This window comes from Quercus suber, unplaced genomic scaffold (assembly GCF_002906115.3).
Source record: "Quercus suber isolate HL8 unplaced genomic scaffold, Cork oak 2.0 scaffold_262, whole genome shotgun sequence".
In the NCBI taxonomy this organism is placed as follows: domain Eukaryota; kingdom Viridiplantae; phylum Streptophyta; class Magnoliopsida; order Fagales; family Fagaceae; genus Quercus; species Quercus suber.
In genome coordinates, this window is record NW_027069718.1 from 539230 (window position 1) to 566948 (window position 27719).

At 33.1% G+C, this 27719-nt stretch overlaps 1 protein-coding gene across 1 annotated transcript in view; it reads right to left on the reverse strand.

The window, feature by feature from the left end:
* Positions 1 to 7584: 7584 nt before the first annotated feature.
* The window catches only part of LOC112023344 (beta-galactosidase 6-like), a 33978-nt gene continuing 13843 nt past the window's right edge, over positions 7585 to 27719 (reverse strand). The window contains exons 4-18 of the mRNA XM_065781294.1: positions 20873 to 20939; positions 18738 to 18830; positions 18507 to 18650; positions 18264 to 18358; positions 17790 to 17895; positions 17555 to 17639; positions 17355 to 17473; positions 17119 to 17280; positions 16520 to 16701; positions 16265 to 16356; positions 15647 to 15756; positions 15461 to 15568; positions 15153 to 15260; positions 14723 to 14868; positions 7585 to 7926 (exon numbers count right to left, since the gene is read on the reverse strand). Coding sequence (XP_065637366.1) covers positions 7776 to 7926; positions 14723 to 14868; positions 15153 to 15260; positions 15461 to 15568; positions 15647 to 15756; positions 16265 to 16356; positions 16520 to 16701; positions 17119 to 17280; positions 17355 to 17473; positions 17555 to 17639; positions 17790 to 17895; positions 18264 to 18358; positions 18507 to 18650; positions 18738 to 18830; positions 20873 to 20939 — 1768 coding nt within the window. The 3' untranslated portion in view covers positions 7585 to 7775. The remainder of the gene's footprint in view (positions 7927 to 14722; positions 14869 to 15152; positions 15261 to 15460; positions 15569 to 15646; positions 15757 to 16264; positions 16357 to 16519; positions 16702 to 17118; positions 17281 to 17354; positions 17474 to 17554; positions 17640 to 17789; positions 17896 to 18263; positions 18359 to 18506; positions 18651 to 18737; positions 18831 to 20872; positions 20940 to 27719) is intronic.

The window sequence follows — 27719 nt, forward strand, 5'->3', positions numbered from 1 at the left end:
TCTTATACTTTACATTTGTTGTTTGTTGTTCATGTTTATGCACTAGAGTAGTATTGGTTCATTGCGCACATTTACTCTTGTTTCGCACTTTGATTGAGTAAAAGCAATCTAGCCGTAATTTAAAATTTGAGGTTTAAACAAGCTCGTGTGTTTTTAGCACAAATCCAAGCTTTCAGGTGGTATCAGAGTGGGTACATTTGTTTTGGTTTCATTACCTAAGTGTGCCTTTGTGTTTATTGCCATGGATAGTACTTTGTATGCTTCTATGAATGTTTTGGATGTTATTGATTGTAATATGCTATGTGTTTGTGAAAATGCCGCTATAAGTGTTTATCATCATGCTTGTGATGACATGTTACATGAATCTATGGGTGTTGTTAAAATTCCAAATGTCAAACTCTTGAAGGAAAAGGCTAAGAATTTTCATGAGAATTTGAGTAAGCTAATTAGTGAAAATGATGATTTAATTGCTAAGCTCAATGAATCCAACAAATTGGTTGAAAAGTATAAGAAACTTGCTGAACTTTCTCTTGAAAAACTAAAATAGTTTGAATGTTTGATTATAGACTTGGATGCTAAACTTGTTTTGTCTAAGAAACTTGTTGATGATCTTAAATATGAAAATGAATCTCTTAAGATGCATGCCAAGTATTTGATTCCTGAACTTATTGCTAAAAATGAAGAAAATATTTGTTGTAATTATGTTGTGAGACCCGATTTTGTGCCTAGTGTAAGTTCTACCTCTAAAGACAAACCAAAAAGTGGAGAGAAAGACTCCTAAACCTAAGCCTTCATTTAGGTATCATCCTAGGAATTTGAGTGGATCTAACTTTGTTCCTACTTGCCACCATTGCGGTGGTCACATAAGACCACAATGTTCCATGTTGAAGAGAGAGCAAAACCATGTACTAGATCCCTCCCTAAAAAGCCTAGTGGACCTAAACTCATTGTTTGTCACCATTGTAGTTCCTTGGGGCATTTTAGACCTCATTTCTCTAAGTTTCAAGCTCTTAAAAGAATTAAAAGAAAAGAGAAACTTGAGCTTCTTGGAAATTGTGCTTTGCAAGCTAAATTGGATTTGATCGAAAGTGGTAAGTTGTTGATGCATGTGGTTAACGCTTTTACCTCCTTGTCTATGTGTATCTTTGATTCTCATTCTTCCAACCCCCCTCTCACTTCTCATGAGATACTCATTCCAAACAATCGCTCCGTTGGATAAGGAAGGGTTCCTATGGTTGAGCTTTTGCTATTTTGGTACTTGATCTAATTCTTTCGATCTTTGTAAGTCCCTTCATGCATTAGATGCTTCATTATCTTGCATTTGTGCATCATGCATCTCTTTATATGCATTGTTTTTGTTTTTGCATTTGATCTTACTTTTATACTTTTTTTTTGTATGAGTAAAAAATCCAAAAACACATAAAAAGTGAAAAAATAAAAAAGTTTGATCATATATATTTGAGCACATTTCAGTTTAGCCTAGTACCTCTGTACTAATGGCGTAGTGCATTTATGAGTTTAGTTGGTTATGTATGCACATTTTTTAAGTGTGAGTGACATCTAGAAATCCACGTTTGATTTTTGTAAATAGATTTTCAAGCTTGTCTTGATACGTGCGTAGACTTGTGTCTTTATATCTCCTCACAATTTTTTTTTTCTTTTTCAAAGAGCTCTACAAATGTCTATCTCTAAAAAGAGAAAAGAGCTAAAAAAGTCTTATTTCAAAAACTAGTTTGATTAGGAAAAGGTGGAGCAAAATTTTATTAAAATGTTTGGTGCCAAAGCCAAAGGCTTATTCATCAAAGAAATATCAAAAGTTCATGCCATTATTTCTCAAAAATTTGAGTTGTATTGATCAAAATTATGAAAAGTGAAAGTCAAATGAAAAGCTTTCAACCAAATGTAAACACTTTGGTGGAGGGTCATATATGTTCATTTTTACAAGTGAGATAGGTCACTTGACTTGAGGTTAGTTGTGTATAACTTGATTGAATTAATCATTGAAGCTTCATACTAGACCATGGATTAGTTCATACTTGATTCACACACACAACACATAAGACTAATGTTCAATAAATGTTTATTTCATTTGTGCGATTGTACGTGTTCAAATGTGATGTGTGTGTGCTCAATCATATGTGGATCAAACTAAAAAGTTTTTTGATTGTTTCATTTGTATTTGGAAGTTTTTTTCATCACTCTTTGTTTCTAGGTTTTGTACCTACTTTGTTTTTCGATGTTTCAAGCTTGTTTTTGTGTTGAAAAATAGGGATCAGAGTCTTTCATGTCGTGACTTGGCTTTGAGTCGCAAAGCTGGAAAATGTATTTTTAGCATTTTTGGTCATCAAATAGAGACTTTCGCAAGTGTCTTGTGAGTAACTCGAGAGAAGGGCTTACCTGCGAAGTACCCGCGAAAATTCCCAGCTATTTGTGAAAATTTCCAGATTAACTATTTTATGGGTATTTCGTGAGTTTTTGGTCCAAAACTCCTCATATGTCTTTATTATGACTCTAACCAATCCAAACCCTCTTTCTCAAAGCTTTTACATCAAAACCCAATTAATTTCAAGTGTTTTACATTCCATAAACATCTCTAAGGTAATTTTTAACACTTTTAATTGATTTTAATCCTTAGATTATGTTTTTGGGGGGTTTTATGTTTATAGTTGAGATTTTTTCAAATGGGGGATGAAAAACTTAATTTTTTTCAATCTTTTTGATTGGGTTTTATTTTAAATGTCTATTTGTTTTGGATATTGGCCCCTTATGGCAAAAATAACATGTATTTAGGCAAGATTTTCATATGTTCATGCATTGTTTAACATATATGTGTAGTGTGTGCACTCTAAGTGTTTGATAAAATGTCTCTATGGTATTTTTTCACACTTTTGGACTTCGATGAGTATCAATTTTTGGGGATCATCATAATTATTCATGTTTATCAAGTTTTAATCGTTGGTTGTGTGTTTTACACACTTTGCTCCATGAGTGTTTGGTCATGCATCTCACATGCACACTTGATGCACCTTTGATGCACACACTCTAACATTTGACATGTTTTGCATTCACTCATGCTAGTTAATCTTTTTAGACCTTTTAGCACATATAACAACCTTGGTCAATATCTTGTTCCATCATCCTTAGCATGTTATGTTTTCTTTATGTTTTGTAGCATTTTGTTTTTAAGATGTTGTTGAGGTCCAAAATATTACAAGTATTGAAACCCAAAACTAATGAGCCCTTAAGGATAGAAGGTCTCAATCCATAAGCCAAGGCCCATTTAAAATAGGTAAAAGGAAGCCCAAGCTCATGAATAGGTAAGCCTTGGGCCTTAGAGAAGGAAGAAAAAAGTAAAGGAAGCTTTGCCTAGCCTCTGTGAGAAGAAACCCCGAGGAGCCCAAAAAAAGATTGGACTAGGATACTGAGGAGCTGCCAGAATCAGGGAGGGGATACTCGGGAAGTGTAGGAAAGAATCAGTTGGGAGATGGATAGCTCAGAGAAGCATGCTTCTGGGCACAAGGAATGAAGAAAGACAGGTCCCATCAGCTACCTGCAACCTAAAAAAAGGGCTTTGGAAACAGATAATGATTTAGGAACCAACCCCTATAAAGGGAAGTCTGGTACCTCGGGAAGAGCAACAAGGTGAACCATTAAGGAAGGTGGTTGGGGATCTTTCAGCCTAACAGGCGGGAATTTTCCTATTTAGAGAGAAAAAAAAAAACAAAGGATGAGATAGCTAAAAGGGAGGTTCTGAAAGTCTTTCTAGAAACCTTGGAAAAAGAGATTAAAAATCAGTCCCTAGGACCTTTAAAAGGGAATGTTAGCTGAGTACTTTTTGGAGGGAAACCTCAAAAAGGGAAAATAATGGGAAAATAAGGAAGGGACCAGCTACCAATATTGCTAACACAATATTGGTTCTGGTACCTAGTGTAGCAAATGGAGGGAATCGGTGGTACACTAAAAACCCTAGGAAGGTGCTATAAAAGGGGGAGAAGCCATCAACAAAAACCATTTAGCAATAACTGATCAAAGCCTAAAAAACCTTTGAAAACTTCCTTAAGATTCAAAAAGGAAGAAAAGGGCGAAAACACCGTCTAGGATCTTGAGATAGACACTAGAGGATACATTTGGATTCAAAGGGATTCAAACCTCACAAGTCTTAGAAGCCTAAAAGAGCTGTTTAAGTTTGTGACTTTTGAACTTATTTGGAACTTGTAATATATCCCAGTGCAAAAAGGACATAATGTATTAGAAACTCAAGAAATAATGAAGTATTATTTATTATTCTGAGGATCCCTAACATTTTATTCACTTTTCCTTTTACTTATATCATTCTTTATTGTTCCTTACTATGCAATACGTATATATTTTGTATGTATTAGTGTGTATGTATTGTAGGATCTACGTTTTGTGCACAACTTGGTTTGTAATCAGCCCAATATAGCTGCGGTGAACCAAGTCTAGTCCACCAAACAACAAGTATAAGGCCCAGGATCCTTGTTTCTACTTGGGCTCTTAGGCCTGGGTACTATCCAAAAAAAGAACCCACAAATGTTTTATTCTTTGTTTTGAGCTTCATTTTCTCGTTCATCTTGCACCCCACATGCATCTTATCCTTGTTCATATCTTCTTTTCTTTCCTTCCTTCCTCTTGATTCATTTGTTTATTCGTGACAAAAAGGGGGAGAGTATACTAAAGAGTATACCGGAGTGTATCGTCATTTCTATATGACTCATGAGCACATTCTCAAGGAGAGATATTCTATATCGTGCACATTAGGGAAGATACATATACCAAGGGGGAGAAAACTTTTCTTTTCAAGAAAACCTTGCTTTGTTTTTTTTTTTTTTTTCTTGTTTTGCTTTATAGTGCTTTGAGTTATGTTTAATTTCCATGCTTTGTTGTTCTCATCGCATTGTGTTTATGTATTGGACATGCATACATCCTTATGCCATTGTGCTTTGTTAATTGTATGTTTAGATGATTATTTGCTTTGCTATATGATCATTGTAGTCATTTCTATATGACTGTCATGTGTTTAATAAAGTTGCTCATATGTTTCACATCATGTTTACTTGATCGCACTTTACTTGTTACATTATTCTTGTCCTTTTATTACTTGCTCTATCTTGATGGTCTAATGCATTTTGTGCAAGTGTTTCAGGTTACATGTATATATGTTCCAAGTTCATCACAAGTTTTAGATTTAGGTATGAGTGAGTTTTGCCATTGCTCCCAAACTCACGTTTAAGTCTAGAGTCTGTTATAAGGTATTTTTGTCATGGAATAGCTAAAGGAGGAGATTGTAAAGTTGTGATTTATAACTATGTTTTATGTTGGTTTTATTCCATGACAAAAAGTGTTGTAATTTCATTAATTTTGTTCTTTGTATTTTGTAGGATTTTATTGTATTGGGTTTAGTATTAAGTTGATGAAAAATCGAGCATGAAATGAAGAATTAGTGCAGTTTCGCGACTAGCTCGCAAGAAGTTTGTGAGAAGAGTAACCTGCAAAAAGGGCACGTGAAAAGCACATGTTGGAAGCTGAAACGTTAAGTGCCAGACTGCATTTCGTGAGTGCTTTGCGAGACAGGCCATCTCGCGAGGTACTCGTGAAACATTATGCCTAGAAGATTTTAAGTGTGACTTTCTTACCTTTCACCCATACTGTATTTACCTTCATTACCCACAAAAGTAGAAGAGGCTATTCAGTGAGAAAAACCCTAGATAGATTTTCTACAACATAACACACCCATCTTTTAGAGAGAGAGCTACTCATCCTTAGTGAGAAATCCTTGTAACCTCTTCTCCTTTCCTCTCCCATTGTCATACCTTAAGAGAAGATTTGTACTCAAACACAACCCACACATTTTTAGAGTGTAGAGACTACTTTGGAGCTTGGAAAGTTTTGGGGATTTGTCAAAAGAAGCCGGTGAGGCTTAGCGGTTGCAATCGGGCGTATTGCAGGATCCAGAAAGCTAGAGAAGACATGACTCCGAGAAGTCTGTTGGTAGCAGGAGCTTGGAGGGCTTAAGTACATTGGGTAGACTAGGCTTGAGGGTTTTTTGTTATTCGTGTATTCCAACTTTATTCTCTAGTGGATTGATTTCGACTTGGAGGGTTGTAGAGAGATTTTTTGCCAAGTTCTTTTGTTTCTTCTTTGATAACACATCTTGATGTTATTTTGTGTTTGTATCTCTCTTCCCTTTCTCTTGTGCTTTACATTTATTGTTTGTTGTTCATGTTTATGCACTAGAGTAGTATTGGTTTATTGTGCACATTTTCTCTTGTTCTACACTTTGATTAAGTAAGAGTAAAAGCAATCTAACCGTAATTTAAAATTTGGGGTCTAAACAAGTTTGTGTGCTTTTAGCACAAATCCGAGCTTTTAAAAGCAAATGAAGGCGCCTTCGTTGTCAAAGCCCAAAAATGCAGCTCTATCTATCTATTTGAGTCTCTATGTGTTTATGTGTGAGTGAGGACTCGAGGAAGTCAAAACTGGAGTGAAAGAGAAGAGAAAGAGAAAAGAAAGTGAACTCACCATCAGTGTCACCGCTATAGTGGACCTGATTTGGTTGAGCTAATGGGTGAATGTTCGTGATAAGCCGCTGGGTTTTAGGTTCATCGAGTTGGGTTTGTGCACCAAATTTTCCAAATATCACAATTTTTTAGCAAACTTTTAGGGAAAAAAACATATTGACAAAGTTATTTAGTTAAGTAGCACATTTTTTAAATTCAAGTTTGAAAAACTTGAGTTCCAACTCAAACTCAAGTTTGGGCTTACGAGCTATTTGGAACTTGAGTTTGACAAACTCGAGTTATAAAAGTGTGCTACGTTCATAACTAAATAGCTTTGTCATGATGTGTTTTTGCTAAAATTGTGCTATTTGGCAAATTTGGCATGGGTTCTTGGATTTTGGGTTTGTTTGCTGTTTTTATTTGCATCTGTGAAACAGTGTTGTGTAAATATGTTGAATTTATGCTTTTATTTTTGGGCAAAACAGTGCCGTTTTTGGGATTGGTTTGGTAAAAAAAAAAAAATGTCAGCATGATGATGTGTTACTTGACAGCCAAGACTAACCGCATGTGTGTTTTTGCTAACAAAACCAAATTTTAGAGTGTAAAATCTAAAACAACTCTAAATTTTAGGATTGTACTTTTCAATTTACCCTAAATTCTAATCTAATTTGGATTGTAATCTTTGTTTAACAGTGTCATATATGAAGTGTTATAAAAGGAGACAAACAAGCATGGGAATATAGGAAAAAGTGAATGATCGATGATTATGAAATTATGGAAAAAAAAAATCATAATAATGAACTTATGAACATGCACCAGTATATTAAACCCGATCATTATCTAACCAAACATATAATAAAGGTTGGATACATTTTTTTATATATAAGTAGTCCTTTGATTTTACTAAAGTGATATTTCTATTATTATTTTTTCTTTCTAAATGCTGATATTTGTATCTATTTGGCTTTCAAATAAAAAATGAAAATTGTGAAAATTTAAAAACTTTTGCTTGAGTGACATGTTACACTTTATAAGATATTTAAGTAACAAAATTTTGGATGCAATAACTGTTCGACCTTTTCTTATTGATTAAATGAAAGTATTTGAAAGGATTTACGTCATGAATTCTACTCAAAATGCTAATTCCAGATTATTAGGACAAAGATTTGTTAACCTATGATATTATCACTTTGTAAAAAGGGACTTGTAATTCGTTTAATCCCTGATAATATCTATATCTATCTTTTCTCTATGAAATCATTGAGGGAAGTGATTGTAAGATGTATGTTCTTGTGTGTTGATGATTGTCACGGTGTTCAAGGAAATTTGAAGAGGGTTGCCACCAGCTTCTTCAAGCAAAACCAAAAGATTTCCAGAAGTTTTCAGGAACGATCGGGGCACATGATACCTAGCAAAACATAAAAGGCATAAATAGGATATTACATATGTAGATTTATATTGGCCTAATTTTTGCATGTATAGTTTGTCTGTCCACCTTACAATCTAGTCCTATATGTACTAGCTGAAAGAGAATGATCTCTGCTAAACTTGATTTATAAATTTATAATATATTGAAATTGTGTAATTCATCATAACAAGAAGTTCAATCGTATGCGACCTTGTTTAAAAAAATGATAAAATTAAGATTCACGAATAATGCTAAAGTTATTATAAATTTAACTAAAAAACGCTTAAAAACTAATGTAGTAATAAATGTGATTAGCGTCATTGCAAAAAGATGACAAATGAATGTTAATTTAAATTACTCATTATGATTGATGATGCATTAGTTTGAATATGACATACACATCACTCTAAAATTCACATGTTTTAGAAATATAATTAAATGGGAAGTCGTGAAGAACTTGTAAAATATATATTCATTGTCTTGGTTGAAATTGGGGGTGTGCATCTAACTCACCGACCTGAGCAAACCACCCCAAGCCAACCCTACCCCACTCAATGCCTCAGGTTGATTTTAGTGGGTTGGTGGGTTGCGTTTGGGTTCATAGTTTTTCTGCCTGTTTGACCCAACCCAACCTATCACATATACAAGTTTATTTTAATACATTTATTTTAATTTTTTTAGTTAGATTTATTTTGATATTTTGCGAATTATTTTTGATGAATTAGCAAACTTACTACTTAATTTAGTCTATTATGTGAATTGTAATAATTTATTGATAAATTTGGTTAAATAATTAATGAAAATTCAATTATTTACATTTATTGAAACGTGTAGGCAGAACCCACTTATAACACAACCTAACCTGGCCTAATGTAGAACAGACCGCCATGGCCTTCCTGAACTCTCACACGCGCTTGAAATCAACACGTAAGGCAAAAAGGCACTAGTAGAAATCATAGGCCTTGGAGTCGAAATCGCATGAAATTTAGCAGGCTGAAGCGAAATGGTCTTCTAAGCAATAGTCATCACTTTGCCATGAGGTAACCTTTGAAAATAGCAAATCCCTTCATTTAGGCCCCGAAAACTGCAATTTTGTTGTTTATAGTAATTTTTGTTTCCTTAATAACTTTTTGCTCAAAAGTCAAAATAAGGTCCCGCTTATTTTGGAACAACCCTTAAGGTCAGTAATTTATGATTCTGCATTTAACTCAATTTTTCCATTTTTGGTAAATTTCGGTATTTTGTCACATAATCGTGTAATTAGTACGAATTAGGGTTTCAAAATTTTTTTTTTTTCTAGTATTTATATGTTTTATAGTTGTTAGAGGCAAATTAGACTATTATCAATAAATACAGACTTTTGTCAAATTCTTTCTCTGGTGGATTCCAATTTTTCTCCTTGTGGATTCAAGGAAACCCCTAATGGATTCGAGGTTTACTACCATTTCTATTCCATTAAGAGAGCATCATGTGTGCTTTTTTCAAGCTTCCGCGATATTAGTTGGTATTAGACCCTTGACATACCCTGGTTTGATGGCTAACTTGCGAGACGATGACCACCACAACAATGACGGCAATGACGACATTAACAACCTAGTCCTCCCTAGGGTTGAGTTCCTTGATTGTTGTGATAAAAATCAACAGTTTTTTGATTCAACCCAACATAATCTGGACCGGATTCAAGAAGTGCTAGCTACCTTGCTTAACTGAAACCCTAATTGTGATGATGAAGAGTGATGTGATAATCGAATGTGTGGCCCTTCCCTATCACAGTCCAAATTGGAATAGGCAGCAAGACTACAATGAAGAGAACAGTGAGGATGAAGAGTATGCAAAAGGAGTCCTTAGGAATCATCGTGGTCCTGAGAGAGATAATGTTTGAGATTATTAGGAGTAGAGGGACTATCGAATGAAAGTAGAATTACCACCCTTTAATGGTAATGTCTCCATTGAATAGTATCTGGATTGGGTCAGTGAGGTGGAGAAGTTTTTTGACCATATGGGTACTCTAGATGACAAATAGGTGTGTTTGGTGGCATACAAATTGAAGTGAGGAGCATCTGCTAGGTAGGATCGTGTTCAGTTAAACCGCACCCATAAGAGAAATTTTCCGATACGATCATGGAGGAGGATGAAGAGATTATGGCAGATTGATTCTTACCACCGGATTACCAATAGGAGTTGTTCAGATAGTACCAAGAGTGCAGGCAGGGTACATGGAGGATTTTGACAGGTTGGAAAATCGCAATGATTTGGAGGAAATTGAAGATAAATGGATATCTAGATTTGTACATGGGTTGTGAGTTTCCATCCAAGATCAGGTATTCTTACAAACTCTTTATACTTTAAATAAGGCTGAAAGCCTTTCCAAGAAAATAGAATATTAGCATCTCAGGGCAAGTTTGAATTTTTCCAACTGTAGTTCGAAGTCATCTAGTTCCACTACCAACAAAGGTAAACAACTTATGTTTACACCACAATCACAACCCGTGTTTAGCAAGAATAGTAATGTCAACCAGTCCACAGTGGCAGTAGTAGGTTTTGCAGCCTAGCCGATAGCAAACGCCAACCCCTATGCTAGGCCAACTGGGAATAAGTGTTATAGGTGCAAAAAACCAGGACATCGATCTAGTACTTGCCCTAAGCAAGTTGCAGTGAATTTGTTGGTGGCAAAAGAGGGCGAGACAGAAGGTGAACAAGAGGGTGACGAGGTGTATAATGATGTTGATCCATATACCTATGATCCTAATGAGATTCGAGGAGATGAGGAAGGTGAGCCATTAAGGAGGTCTTTAGTGATTCAGAGGTTGTTGCTTACTCCAAGGGTGGATTACAGTGATTAGCGAAATGAGATCTTCCAAGCACATTGCATCATTAGTAAGAGGGTCTGTGACGGATGAAGAGTAAGGAGTTAAAGTAGGTTTATGCAGTAGTAGTGACGGATGGAGAGTCGAAGAAGGTTGTAGAGATACTTAAGGCAATTCAACCATTGATCAAGGAGTTTGAAGAGCTGTTCCCAGAGGAGTTATTCCTAGAGGAGTTGTTCCCAGATGAGCTGCCTACAGGTTTACTACCAATGCGTGACATCCAACATTGCATTGATTTAGCTCCTAGAGCTAGCCTACCAAATATGCCACATTACAAGATGAATCCTTAGGAGGGTCAGATTCTATAAGGGCAAGTGGATGAGCTTCTAAGCAAGGGACAGATTAGGGAGAGTATGAGTTCTTATGTAGTACAGGCGTTATTGACATCGAAGAAGGATGGGAACTGGCATATAAGTGTGAATAGTCGAGCCATCAAGAAGATCATGATCAGGAATCAATTTCCTATTCTCTGATTAGATGACATGTTTGATATGTTAAGTGGGTCCAAGTGTTATACCAAGCTGGATCTTAAGATTGGGTATTACCAGATTTGGATTTGACCTGGAGATGAGTGGAAGACAGCTTTCAAGACAAAGGATAGGTTGCATGAGTGGATGGTGATACCTTTCAGACTGTCCAATACTCCCAGCACTTTCATGAGGCTTATGAATCAAGTATTGAAACCATTTATTATGAAGCTTATGGTAGTTTATTTTGACGATATTTTGTTTTACAGTAAGACTAAAGCAGTTCACTATAATCATGTGTGAGAAGTACTGACAATAATGCAGGCCAATGAATTGTATATCAACTTGAAGAAGTGCAGCTTCTTGGCTAATAAGTTGCTATTCTTAGGGTATGTGGTTAGTGTAGATCGGATTCATGTTGTTGAGGACAAGGTCCGTGAAGTCTGAGACTGGCCAACCCCAAAGACAGTGAGTGATGTGTGAAGCTTCCATGGCCTGACAATTTTCTATTGAAGGTTTGTTCAAGATTTCAGTAGCATTGTAGCCCCTGTTACTGAGTATCTGATGAAGGGGAGTTTCTTATGGGGAAAGGAGGCAGAACTAAGTTTTGCCTTAATAAAGGAGAAGTTGAGCACTACTCCAGTTTTGGCATTACCTAACTTTGAGAAGGTGTTTCAAGTGGAGTGTGATGCATCTATGGTCGGGATAGTTGTTGTTCTTTCCCAAGACAATAGACTAGCAGCATTCTTCAGTGCGAAAGTTTGTGAAGCTCAAAGTAAATGGTTGGCCTATGAGCTGGAGTTCTTTACTATGGTATGAACTTTTAAGCATTGGGAGCATTACTTGATTCAGAGGGAGTTTGTGTTATATACAGATCATTAGACATTGAAGCACATCAACAGTCAAGCTAGCATTAATCAGATGCATGCTAGGTAGGTAGCTTATATACAGCGCTTCCATTTCACATTGAAGCACAAGTCTGGCGTCACTAATAAGGTAGCAGATGCTCTCTATAGGCGAGCATCTTTGTTGACCATACTACATATTGAAGTTGTAGGGTTTGATTTCCTTAAAGAGCTATATGAGAATGATGAGGATTTTGGTGATATTTGGGGTAAGTGTCAACAAACTCATATTGTTGTTAATAGTATGTACATCCAAGATGGTTTCCTCTTTCGAGCTAATCAATTATTCATCCTTAAGAGTTCATTAAGGGAATGAATTATTAGGGAGTTGCATGGTGGAGGTTTGGGTGGACATATAGGCAGAGACAGGATGATAGCCTTTGCGGAGGAGAGGCATTATTGGCCATAACTAAAGAGGGATGTTGGCAATTATGTGAGGAAGTTTCCAATCTGCCATACTGCCAAAGGACAATCTCAAAATACTAGTTTATACATGCCATTACTAGTTCCATAAGCACCATGGGAGGATCTATCTATGGATTTTATACTGGGTCTTCCTCGAACCCAACGAGGTATGGATTCTATTTTTGTTGTGGTTAACAGGTACTCGAAGATGTCTCATTTCATAGCATGCAGGAAGAATTCAAATGCTACTTGAGTGGCCAATTTGTTCTTTAAAGAAGTTGTGCGCTTGCATGGAGTGCCAAAGTCCGCCTCTGATTAAGATACCAAGTTCATTAGTGATTTCTGGCAGACCTTGCGGAAGCGTTTTGACACTTCCTTGAATTACAACAACACCAGTCATCCTCAGACTAATGGTCAGACAGAAGTGGTTAACCGCACTTTAGGGAATCTGATCCGGTGTATCTCAAAAGAGAAGTCCAAGCAGTGTGATATTTGCATTGTCTCAAGCAATGTTTGCTTACAACAGCTCAGTCAGCAAAAGCACTGGTAAATTTCCATTTGCTATTGTCTACTACGTGCCCCCTAAACACGCTTTGGACTAGGTACTCTTACTTGAGCTTCCAGGAGTGAGTTAAGCTGTAGTGAATATGGCTAATTGTATTCAGGCAATGCAAGAGGAAGTGAGACAAAAACTGGAAGCTACTAATGCCAATTACAAGGAAGCAGCTAATAAGAAGAGACATGAGAAGATTTTCAATGTTGGGGATTTAGTGCTAGTCTACCTTAGAAATGAGAGGTTTCTCGTTGGTACCTACAACAAGTTGCAGGACAAGAAATATGGGCCATTCTAGATTACAAAGAAGATCAACAACAATGCTTATGTGGTTGCTCTTCCACTAGACATGAATATCTTTTCCGCCTTCAATGTTGCTGACTTATATGAGTACTATCCACTTGATGCGCCAGATAGTGGGAACTCGAGGTCGAGTTCTTTTCAAGTAGGGAAAACTAATGTAGAACAGATTGCCATGGCCTTTTTGGACTCTCACGCGTGCTTGAAATCAACACACAAGGTAAAAAGACACTATTAGAAATCATGGGCCTTGAAGTTGGAATCGCATGAAATTTGGTAGGCTGAAGCGAAACAGCCTTCTGAGCAATAGTCATCACTTTGCCACGAGGTACCCCCTGAAAATGGTAAATTCCTTCATTTAGGCCCCGAAAACTACAATTTTGCTGTTTATAGTAATTTTTGTTTCCTTAATAACTTTTTGCTCAAAAGTCAAAATAAAGCCCCACTTGTTTTGGGATGGCTCTTAAGGTCAGTAGTTAATGATTCTGTATTTAATGATTCTGTATTTAACGATTCTGTATTTAACTCAATTTTTCCATTTTTGGTAAATTTCGGTATTTTGTTATCTAATCGTGTAATTAGTACGAATTAGGATTTCAAACATTTTTCTCAGTATTTATATGTTTTGTAGCTTTTAGAGACAAATTAGACTATTATTAATAAACACAAACTTTTGTCAAATTCTTTCTCTAATGGATTCCAATTTATCTCCTTGTGGATTCAAGGAAACCCCTCGTGGATTCGAGGTTTACTACTAGAAGTTAATAGTTTAGTTTCTGTTCCATCAAGAGAGCATTGTGTGTGCTTTCTTCAGACTTCCACGACATCATGACCCATGTGGGTTGGGTTTAGTTGGTTTTTACCCAGGTGATTGGTTGGGAATTTCTTAACTCGACGTGCTCAAGTTAGGTTGGAAAAACTCCTCTAACCCAACTCAACTCAACCAATGCATATCCCTAATTGCAATTGAAATGGACTATATAATTGGATGACGACAGTGATCTTGAAGGAAGCATAATCAAAATATCACCTATATCTATCTTAGATACTACAATTTACGTACATAATTTACTATGAAAAAAATTCTTGTATTTTTCCTCTTTCTAAATTGTCTGTGACCATAAGATCATGGTTATGTAATCTAAACTTCAACTTCGAAATTTGCTATACTATAGTTTTGAAGTCCTGAAATTCTACCTTTTTTTTTTTTTTAGTTTTTATTTCCTTTCTCCATTTGGTGTTAATTAATTATTCTCATAAATAAATAAAAATTACTGTGGATAGCTATAGGCTACATACATTATTTGTGATGGGTTGCCTTGGTAGTCATGAAAAGAAATCCAATAGCGACCAATGCTTTGTCCATTAACCCAAGCTTCACCTTTCCCCATCGAACTAAGGTTTAAGGCTACAGGGTCATTTCCCAAAGGTGCGTCGAAAATTATCTGCAAAATTATCAATTCACAATATTACACTAATAAACTATGTAGCATATTTGAGATTATAGAGTAAAAATTACAAACAAATAAACTGATTATTAAGTTCCTTCAATACTTTATCGATAAATTTTATATTTGAATGAATTTAAGTCTTAATTAATGTTACCCTAATTTTCCTTGATTTTTTTTCTTTTATTTGTAAATCCATTATTTGATACTTCAACATTATTTTTTTAATGTCTTCATGAGAATTTTGTCATTACATATGCATGAAGTGTACAGTTACATACCTTGTACCAAGTAAGTGTTTGATTGGTGGTGATTCCATTTTTACCCCACTCTACATCTCCCAAGTTTTCTTCTCTATATATTCGCAACTCTTCTCCTAGCAGTCCAACCTGTAATGATTAAAGATTATAATTTAATTAATGGTATCTATTAGTTATTCTTAGTACATTATTTTTTAGTAATAATATTGCACAGTCATGTTCAATATAAATATCTTTTCAGAATTAAATATGGTAAAAAAATATTTAAAATTATTTTTTTCTTTAAAATTAATAGTGGTATATAGATTAATCAAGATAAAAGAGCAAACCTTATATCCCCATTCAAAGTTTGTAAAATTATAAAACTCATTTCCGTTGCATTGAATTGCCACTGTTATTAAGCCAGTCACTCTTCTTTCAAGGAAGGATCCTGAATCCTTTACACAAGCACCAAAGAAATTTCAGTTTCTGAATGAAAATTTAAAAGAAAGAAAGTAATTATATAAAATTATTACCGGTAACCCAACCATAACGCTGAGTATAGAAATATTATTCATCCCATCATTTAACTCAATTGGAATGTCCATCGTGAAGTACTTCACATTAGAACTTCCATTTGCAGCACCTACATGAATACGACCAAGCATAATAGGTGAGGGTTACTAGTTGAAACTCAAAAATTCTTGAATGTTAAATCAAAGGCTTTAATTCTTTTATTTTAACCTAGCATAAACAAATATTATATAATCCAACAATTTTAAAACCTTATATTTGGAGACTTCTTATTGTCCAGAGCAGGGGTGTGCATAGGTCGAGTTGGATTGGATTTAAGGGTTTTTTCCAACTCAACCTAAGCATTTTGAGTTGAGAAATTCCTAACTCATTACATGCGTAGAAACCAACTCAACCCGACTCACGTGGGTCTAGTTAAATTGGGTTGGATCAATGGGTTATATTTAAATTTAGTCATATATATATATATATATAAAGTAAAATTTGGCTATATCCTTCATTATGTACGGAAACATTTGTGATTTACACCAAAAAAAAAAAAAAAAAAAAAAAAACAAACAAACAAACAGAAAGAAGAAATTGTCTCTTTTCCAAGATGTTTGAATTGAATAAGTAACTACCTATATATATATCGTTCAAAAAAGCATGCGCAACATGCGCAAAAGATTGAGCATGAAGTACTGGTTTAGTGCAAGACAAAGTGTGTTCAAACCTGTGTTGCAACAAAAAAAAAACTCCATCAATTCTTACAAATGTCATTAAGCTGATGCAATGAAGAGAGCAATTCTTACAAATGTCATTAAGCTGATGCAATGAAGAGAAGGCACACATATTGTTCATATATGCTAGTAAAATTCAATGAGAAATGAATTTACCTAAGAGTATACCAAAGATAATCAGATTTGTCTTTGGTTGTATTTGTGTGCTCAAGTAATTCATTTGATTTTAATGATGCATCTTCAAAATTCACAATGACATCTTTGAATTCTTCCCAGCTACTAACTGAATCAAAAGTTTGTGTTGATTTAATGATTCTGTCATTATACACTGTATTAACCTATTTAAGATAAAGAAAATAGAACTTTTAGCTTGCCGTCAAAAGAAAAAAAAAAGACTTTATATAAGCCGAATGATTGTAAACTCACAAGATATCAATTAAATTCTAAACAACAAATTTCCTACTATAAATTTGACAAATAGAGGTCTTTTCAAAACAAGGGAATCAAGACATATTAGAATATAAATGATATTTTCAAAACTAAAACAATTTTTGCTAGAAATTTGATTAAAAAAAAAAATTAAGCTTGTACAGTTTGTAATTAATTAATAAAATGTTATGAGCTCAAAACTATAGTTATTGCTCTACCTAATAAGTAGACAATTTAGTATTTCTTGTTCTAACTATTAGAATCCAGGATTACAAACATGTATAAAACTACAAAAAAACATTGTTACATTGTAAGTTATAAATTACCTTTGCTGAATTGAAGGTTATATTTTTACAGTCTGGTAGAATACTGATTGACTTTGGAAGCAATTCAAGCGGTATATTTTGAAATTGTATACTAACATTCTGTTTAGCATAGTTAGTAAGAAATGCCGCACAGCCTCCATTTTCTTCTAGGAAAACAATGGCCTAAGTTTAAAGAAAAAAAGAAATAAGTGTTAATCAGTGATATATGAGAAAACATAAGACTTTTGACACATTACCTCTTGTTGTTGACCTAAAGAAAAGTTGGTTCGTGCTCCTTGCAGCAAAGTTGTAGAGCACAATTTAATTGCAGCGTGCAACTCCTTAAGATGTCCCCACTTAGGCTGTCTTAATAGTCCTAAAATTATTAAAAGTTGTGGATTATTAATTACTACTTTATTCATTTAATTTTAGAAGCATAGGAACTTATGCTACTCACCATATTCATCAAGAGGAGCTTGATCATAATAAGTTGTTATGATATATGCAGAGCTTGTTCTCCCAAAATTTGTTCCACCATGGTACTAAGATAAAGAATGTAATTTTAGACATTGACATGATTAGTTTAAGATGACTAAAAGGCTTATGTTTCCTACGCTAAATTTAAAATCAAATATATTTAGATAGAAATATGATAGCAGTAGTTGATGAGAATTATAACTAAAACACCATACCATGTAATAATTTACATAGCTTCCATTTCTTGCAATAAAAAGTGCTACTTGAAATGCAATGTTTTCAGCAGACCTTATGTATGTCTTCCCTCCATATACTTGATAGCTTCAAGAGAAAATTAAGTACAGTTAGTTTACTCTTATAAGAATGATTAATAGTCATTTTGTTCGAGTTCATTGAAACATTGTTAATGACTAATGCAATTAATCTAGTACAAGTTTTCCATTATGATTAAAAGCTTTTGCAAAATCATTTACTTGGATTCATCTTACAGCCATAAGGATGCTCCAATACCATCCTCTAAGTCTGGTTTAGATTGATATCATCACTCCTAAGCAACCATTTTAACTTTCATTATCTCCACTAGCTGAATTAATGCTCCTTTTCACTCCTCTAGATAATTGAATGGAATATAATATTTACTTAAACCCCCTGCCCTTAAAAAATAAAACAATGCAGAATTTTGATCATACTAAGAAGTCCAATTCTCTGTCCACAATGATGGCTTATTTGGTGAGTTGGGTCCTCCAAAAGTTTCTCCACATCTCATCCCGTTGCATGTATTAATCTGCATGTTTAATTTGTTAAATGAACAAGCAAAACATGGTCCATTATGCAATCAGTTGAATCATACAATATAGCAAAGAGAACAGTTTGTAATTAGCAGGTTAGTTTCTAAGTATAAGTAGTAGTCTTAATTGAGAAGCAAAACTAACCACTGGATCAGGAGCATCAGTTTGCTTGCACATGACCCATGGTACTCCTGTTTGGAGATCAACTGCCATTTTAGCTGCCCAACGAACATAAGAAGGCCCTTTTTCAAGGAATGCTCGTTCAATGTTTTGATATTCATTCTCAATCTATATACCAGCATTAGCATATTTCTAGTGAGATTATATTAAGTAAAGAATTGATTCAATATTAACTAGTAAGAGAAGGTACAAAACCTGTGACAGTATGATAGGACCTCCTTGTGAGGCGTATAAACCCTCTGACTTCATCAAGTTCACTACTTTTGTGGTAAAATTTTGCATGTAGAACTACAAAATGGAGTCACCAAATAAAAAAAAATTAAAAAAAAATCATTTTAATTGTTTAAGTACCAATATGAGAAAGGGCAAGAGTTGACTACAAACTTAATTGTATCCGTGCTATGTGCAATGCACTTATACACACGACTCACTGAAAATGATTGTATTATTTAATTGTGGTTTAACAAGTCATGTGCAATACAAAGACATATGTCATCTTCTTAATGTTAATGGCGCTCTAATTTATATAAGAGAAAATAAGAATGAGTTTTGTTTGATAAGAAGGGAAGGAGAGAAAATATTTTGGGTGGGGCCCAGGAATTTCCACTAGGGCCCACAAAAAATTTGTCAAAAACGTGTATTATTGATGAATGACAAAAGTGCCATCAGCCAACTTTCTGTCTTTCTCTTCTTCTTCTTCTTCCTTTTTTTTTTTTTTTTTTTTTTTTTTTTTTTGTGTGCTAATCTCACATTTTTGTCTTTTTTTTTTTTAATCCTTTTGGCATTTGCTTATTTTATAAAAAAAAAAAATTGAAGTGTCCATACAACATTTTTTAATTAAAAAATGTGTTACTTTTTGTTTATATATTTAGCAAGGACATAATGGTAAATTTATACTAACTTCATTTTCTAATCTCTCATTTTTCATCTCAACCAAACAAAAAAGGTTTCTATCCCTCTATTTTTCCACCTCTCTACCGAACACAAATAAGAAAAAACTAAATTTAGTTTTAAAGCGGGGAAATTGTCAAATCTAGGGATGGACACAAGCAGAGTATTAAAGCGGGGGAAATTGTCCTCAAGTGTGTGAATATATAATCAAAAGATTGATATTTTTTTTCTTCTTTTGGTTGAGTTAGGTTGGAAAATTCCATAAAATGGTAATCTAGATCAAGTTTGTAATGTGTATCAAAGTTCAAGTTTAAAAGGTTAAAGATGGAATTCAAAAGAAGGTAGTTATTCAGACTTTTGAATGCCATTAGATTGAGAGAATCGATCAAACATGTGATTCTGACAACAATTCGACTATTGCTCGATCTATTGAAAGAAGAATTTTGACTTAGCTTTAATTGAAGCTTGATCGATAGAGAATCATGAAAAGAGTCTCTAGCATGTTTCGTTAAATTTTGTATTGCCAAGGTTTTTGACATTTGTGCCTACAAACAAAGATAGAAAAAGACTTGTTTTAAGCACGACTAAAAAAGATGTTTTAAAGGGACTATACTGATGTGCACTATAACAAAGAAATCCTAAACCTAGAATGGATAAACCCTGTGAATTCAAAATTCCAAATTCAGAACAAAGTTACTATTTTCGCGAACAAGAGTTGAAGTCGCTTGCTCTATAATCCTAGTGTTGCTGCTCTAGAGATCTTAAAATGGCTCCCTGGAGACAGTTAAATGGTCTGATTGTGATCACGAACTAGGTTCATGATAAGAGATTCATATAGAAGTGTTCAGAAGGTCTGGAACAGGTGTAGGGTCACAACAATAAGCTTATCTTCCAACTATAGTACTCTAAGATCATGGTTATGACTTTGATTGTAAAACTTCTCTTAATACAGTGGATTTCCTTCTTAGGGTAGAGGTAGCCACCCTAGCTGCATTGTAGTTTTTTTTTTTTCCTCTATTGTTGGTTTTCCATTAACTTTTTCTTCATTACCAAATCTGTGTATTCATCTTATTCAATATCCACATACACACACACACGCACACAAAAAATCTGTGTATTCATGTATTGATTACTTTATGTTTCAGATTTGGTTTATATTGTGGCCGACTGGCCGTGGTTGTTTCATTCAAACTATAATAACTGTATTGGGTTAAGTAATTTAATTGTTAATTAATTCGCATAATTGACATAAGTGATCTAAAGTAAAGCATTACAAAAAAAATTTGCTACAGTTGCATCCGCAAAATTTTTTGTAAAATTAAATAATTACAAAACTTTAGAAAGTGGGACTTCTTATGATTTCAAAATTATCATGTTAAATATTAGATTTAAAAAAAAAAAAAAAAAATCAAAGACAAAGAGAGAGGTATGCTCAGTACCTTGAATGGCTCATTGTCTGATCTATAAACAATGCCAGGGACATCATGCAACCAAAACGGAAACCCCCTACAATATAATCCATTTCAAGAAGATTAACAATTAACAAATGTTTTAGAAATTAAATTGAAAGTATCTTAGAAACTTATTGGGTAAACAAAGGTAATTTAGAATTTAAAAAACAAAAGGGATTGGTACTGGTACATATTATTAGTAAATTTCAAGTAAATATTTCTTATAAGACAAAGTGGAGGGAGAGTTCAAACTCAATATCCCTTGTTCAAATCACATAATAATAATAATAATAATAATAAGAGATTAAAATTAATAAGAATGTGGAGTAAAATGTTAGTTTTACACCCCTCTAATAACAGAACGTGTGTCATGTTAGACTTTTGCAAATATAAGGTTAAGTACACCACTCACGATCACACCCTCAACATTATGAGGAACTAAAAGTAATACTGATTAATAATATAAGATAAGTAAAACCCAGGCATGCAAAGCCCAGAACTGTTTAAAATGAGATTCTGCCAGTGATGGAGAAGACGCGATGACACCAGCCTCACTACTGTCAATGCTATAAGCTAATATAGTTGCTCTCTTACTTTGAATTCATATTTTCTACACTGTTGACACCTTTAAATTTAATGGGCACAAATTTCTGGGCCTTGTTAAAGTAAAACTATTTCTATAAAATGTTTAGCTAGCCATGGTTACAACAATATATTATCTAGTAGTTTCCTTCGCAGAATGTTTTTGGGTTCTTGTGAAATATCTTCAAGGTTGATGCAGAGGCCTTTTGAGTCTTTTAGCGTGCATTTGGGAAGCGCGTGTAAGAACGCACGTTTTGCGTTTCAACTCTTTTTTTTTATTCTTTTTTCTTTTTGAGCTGAAAGTTTTGACTTTTCCTGTGAACAGTGCACGGTATGTAATGTTCACGGACTCACAAATTTCACTTTTTAGCAAATTTTTCATTAAAAATGGGTCCCACGGTACTATTCACATATTTAAAAATTATTTTACTTTCAGTTTTCAGCTATATCCAAACGGACCCTTATAGTCACTAGTGGCGTTGTTGGATGCTTCTTGGCACGACATCTCCGGTGGTAGCTTCTTGGCTCAATGGCGTGTACTAGAAGAAGTTTGGGTTTTTAATTTTCTGTGTAATGGTGTTAAAAGGGAGAATGGTTCATTGGTTTTAATTTAAGGGTGTCAAATGGGTGAGTTTAGGGTAGAGATGATTGAGTTGGGTACATAAATGAAAAACTCATATACTCATTTATTGTTCATTTAACTAATTACTTTTAATCCAAACCCAACTCAATCCAATTATTATAGACAAACCCCAATTTACCCAATTATCTAATAATCAAAATTATCAAAATGCCCCTAAAACTTGAAAATGACCATAGTACTCCTAAAGTCCTTTAAAATTACCAAAGTACCTCCTAAACATAAAAAGACCAAATATGCTCAAAAACTACTGAAAATTACAAAAATACCCCTAAAACCTAAAAATGATTGAAATATACCCAAAACCTAAAAATTGACCAAAATATCCCCAAAACCTGGAAAATGACCGAAATACCTTCGAAACTAAGAAAATGACCAAGATATCCGTTAAACTTAAAAAATGACCAAAATACACCTAAAACCTAAAAAATTATCAAAATACCTTCGAAGCCTAAAAAATGACCAAAATACTCCCGAAATCTAAAAAATGACTAAAATAACTCCAAAACCTAAAAAATGACTGAAATACCCCTTGAAATCTAAAAAATGACCGAAATACCCCCGAAACCTAGAAAATGACAAAAATGCCCCTTAAACCTATAAGATGATAAAAATACAACCTAAACCTTAAAAAAATGACCGAATACCTCCAAAATTTAAAAAAAGAAAATGACCGAAATATCCTCGAAACCTAAAAAATTACTGAAATATCTCCAAAACCTAGAAAATTACCGAAATAGCCCAAAAATCTAAAAAATAGCAAAATACCCCTAAAGCCTAAAAAATTACCAACATTCCCTCGAAACCTACAAAATGACCAAAATACTCTTAGAACCTTTAATTTGACAAAAATACCCTCGAAACATCCAAAATACCCCAAACCTATATTTTGGTAATTTTAAAGGCTTCGAGTGTATTTTGTTCATCTTATAGGTTTAGTGTTATTTTGGTCATTTTAGATATTTCGAGGGGTATTTTTGTCATTTTAGAGGATTAGAGCTATTTTGGCCATTTTAGAGGTTTCAGGTTATTTTTGGTAATTTTATGTCATTTTTTAGGTTTCGGGGGGTATTTCGATCATTTTTTAGGTTTCAAGAGTATTTCAGTCATTTTTGGATTTCAATGGTATTTTGCTCATTTTTAGGTTTCAGGCGTATTTCGCTCATTTTTTAGGTTTTAGGAGTATTTAAGTCATTTTTTAGGTTTAGAAGATATTTTGGTTATTTTTAGGTTTAGGAAGTCAATTTTTAGGTATAGGAGGTATTTTGGTAATTTTTGAGGTTTCATGGGTATTTTGATCTTTTTAATGGTTTTAGGGTATTTTAGAGTTAGAGTTGGGTGATTTATAGAAATGATACTTGGGTCATAATTGGGTCTAATTAAGTTCCCAGTTGAAACCCAATTAACATTAATGTTAATTGGGTTTAATTGGGTCAATACCTATTTAACCCAATTAATAATTGGGTGGGTTTGTCTTATTTAAGTAGGTGGGTTTGGATGGGTAAATGGGTTTAGGTTTATTTTGCAACCTCTAAATTCTATGTGGTTGGGCCTAATCTTTTTTTTTTTTTTTTGCTGAATAGGTTGGGCCTAATCTTTTATTTGTTAATATCTGATGTGGTGTATTGACATTGGAGAGTGTAAATGTGGCATTTTACACTACATTCTTATTAAATTTAATCTCTTACGATAAACTACGACTTTTCTAAAAATTAAAGTTAAACTATAAGAATATGAATTTACTCTTTAACCATATCTAGTATGTAACCCGTGCGTAAGATAAATTATAATGGCGCTATTGGTGTTAGTTTGGGTTATTAAACATATAGGACATAGTTCAACCAGGACTTGTGGAGGTACTAGCAATTTTCATGATATTGGTTCCGCTAAGTTTCTCATTACATTGCTATTGCTATTACGTATATAATTTTCAAAATCCCTGGTCAAATAGTATCTCCTAAATTGAACGATGATAGGTGCATGAGATTATTCAGCTCAATTATATTTTGTTACATTTAATATCTTTGCATACAAAATATTTGAATAGAAATAGTATAAAAAAAAATGCTCATTAGAGCAAAGATCTAAACAATTTAATTTGTATGGAAAGCTAACAAAAGCAAAATCCAATTTTGATTCTAATTGAATTTTCTCTAAATTTTGGTTATATATATATACACACACACACACACATTACCTAGTTTGTAATGGACCATACATAGTTATGATATATTACGTAAATAACTAATAAATTTGAATTGTTTCAAAAAAAAAAAAAAAGGCTCACCAATATAAAATCGTTCAAACTCTCTCTTCCTCTAATTTTATCTATAGAGTTAAATATATGATTACATTTTTTTATGATTTATTTATATTGAACACCTCATTTTTTTATACTAAATTAACTCATTTGACACAAAAATTAAAAAACGTATATTAGATAGGACACGAGACACAAAGTTAAACTTTAATTGAAATCGAATTTCTACACTTAACTAGCATGTAACTCATGCAAATGCATGAATGCATTTAAAATTAAAAACAATTTTTATTATAAAAATATAAATAATTAGTAAAATTATTATAAAAAAAGAAGCATGTAACACATGTATTAATGCATATATATAGATACATTTGAAATTAAACACAATTTTTATCATAAAAATATAAATAATTTGTCAAATTATTATTTTTAAAGTAAACATAATTAGTCACATATTAAAATTCTTACATAAATGTAATACTAATTATGATTTTTTTTTCCTAATTTTTAATAAGATAGAATATGCGATGATTTTTGTTGTGTGGTGATTTTTATTAAGTATATGTGATTGGTTTTTTTTTTTTTTTTTTAATTTATAGTTCATTGATATTAGATTCTTAGTATTTTGCACTCATTAACTCACTTGGCACAAAAATTTAAAAACTTAAGTGGACACATGACAAAAATTAAGTGGATAATTATGGTGTGGTCCCACATAAATTTAGACACATGAAGCAAAATTGGATTCAAATTTCAAATTCTAATTGAACTTTCTCTAAGCTCTACCTATTAATATATATATATATATATATATATATTTATAGATATATAAATAATTAGTCAAATTATTAAAACAAAATAGCATGTAACAGATGCATTAATGCATGTGTATAGATACATTTAAAATTAAACACTATTTTATCATAAAATATAAATAATTAGTCAAATTATTTTTTTAAAGTAAACATAATTAGTCACATATTAAAATTCTTACCTAAATTTAGTACTATGTATGATCATTTTTTTTCTTCTAATTTTTAATAAGATAGAACATGCGGTGATTTTTGTTGTGTGGTAATTTTTATTGAGTATGTGTGATTGGTTTTTTTTTTTAATTTAAATTTTTTATAGTTCATTAATATTTTTATTTAAGTGGACACATGGCATAAACTTAAGTAGATAATTATGGTGTGGTCCCCACATAAATTTAGACACACAACGCAAAATTAGATTCTAATTGAACTTTCTCCAAGCTTTATCTATTAATATATATATATATATATAGATCATAAAAATATAAATAGTCAGTCAAATTAGTAAAAAAAATAGCATGAGACACACACACACACACACACACACACATATATAGACTATAAAAATATAAATAATTAGTCAAATTATTATTTTTAAAGTAAATGTAATTAGTCTCATATTAAAATTCTTACCTAAATTTAATACTACTTATGATTTTTTTTTAATAAGATAGAACATGCAGTGATTTTTGTTGTGTGGTGATTTTTATTGAGTATATGTAATTGGTTTTATTTATTTATTTTTATTTTATAGTTGATTCATATTAGATATTTAGTATTTTGCACTCATTAACTCACTTAGCACAAAAATTAAAAAACTTAAGTGGACACATGGTACAAACTTAAGTGAATAATTATGGTGTAGTCTTCACATAAATTTAAACCCATGGAGCAAAATTGGATTCTAATTTCAAATTCTAATTGAAATTTCTCTAAGCTTTACCTATATATATGTTTGTGTGTGTGTGTGTGTGTGTGTGTGGATTAACTTACTGGGCACAAAAATTTAAAAACTTAGATTATGTGAGACATGTGGCGCAAAATTAAACTCTAATTGAATTTCAAGTTGAAATCTAATTGAATTTTCTCTTACCTATGCCTATTAACATATATATATATATATAGATTATAACATTATAACATCTATTTTTCTATAAAAATGACTATTATAACCTAAAACATTCTTACAGTACCAATAAGACCTACTTAATTTGTATTTTCTTATTAAATAATTTTGACCACAATTATCCCCCTCTTTAAATATTTTATAATTTCTAAATTAAATATTAATTATTGAAAAGTAAATATTGGCCTATTGGTGTGCTAGAGTTTTTAATTTTTTATTATTATTAATGCATGGAAGTATATAATCTGAAAATTATAAGTGTAACACAAAAACTTAAAAGAAAAGGAAGAAAATGAAAGCCCTTGGGTTGGCTAGTACTTTCTTGTGTTCCCTACGAAAGTATTTATTAAAGAATATCCCTTTTCCAACTTATGATGTATAAAAAATAAAAGAAAAAATATATTATATAACGTAAAAAAAATAAGGACAATTGTGGTGTTAAAATATTTATGATGTGGATTTAAATTTTTTGGAAAGATATATATATATATATATATATATGTAGGGGCGAGCTTTAGTTCTTAGGTCCAAAAGATGAATGGATTAAAGCCCAAAGAACTCAATACAATAAATTTATAGAGAGTGAGCTAAAAAGCTATGCTTCAATGAAATGGACAATGCCCTCAATGGGTTAAAGATGGTAAGAGAGTAAGGAAAAACAATGAATAGACAAATGTGATGCACATAAATTCTTCCTCAGCAATATCCGAAGAGAGTAGTTCTTGAATATATTTCTCTTAGATTTGATTACATTTGTTGTTCTTAATACTACAGTGTTTTCTCTACAAATTTTCTGCCCCCCCCCCCCTTCTCCTTGAAGGGTCTCTCACATTATATAGCTCCCTTTACGTGATCTTGGCCCTCCATTTGTTGATCGTCCAATCCATCACTTGAATGATTGTCCCATCAAACATCTTCCCAAACCCCTTGTGAGTTACGGCAGCCAAGATAGCACTGTTCAGGGGTCTTATCCACATAAATGCAGCCAGGAGGTTTGGTGGGATATATTAAATGTGGGGGCAGCCACCATCCCTTCAATTATGTTAGGGCTAGCCCCCTCTTTGAAACTTTTTCTCAACAGTAGGACCTCTTCTGGCAATGTGCCACTGACGTGGCCTTACTGCCCAAGCATGTGGCCTCCTTGACACAATAATGGACTCCTTGGCCATGGATACGACACGTGGCACAGGTACCTTATTTAAATTCTTGTGCCCTACCATAGCCCCTCAAAACGCCGATTTTTTTCCTCTTATCTGAGGAGAAAAATGGGATTTTGACTTTCGAATACTAATTCCGCACGTGAAAGCGTCAACCCACAAAGGGGAAGGAAAGATCCTCATTCCCATGATTGCCTTCATAGAAAAGGAATGACGCTTCCCATAGGTAGAGTAACTAGGGACTATCTGATAGCC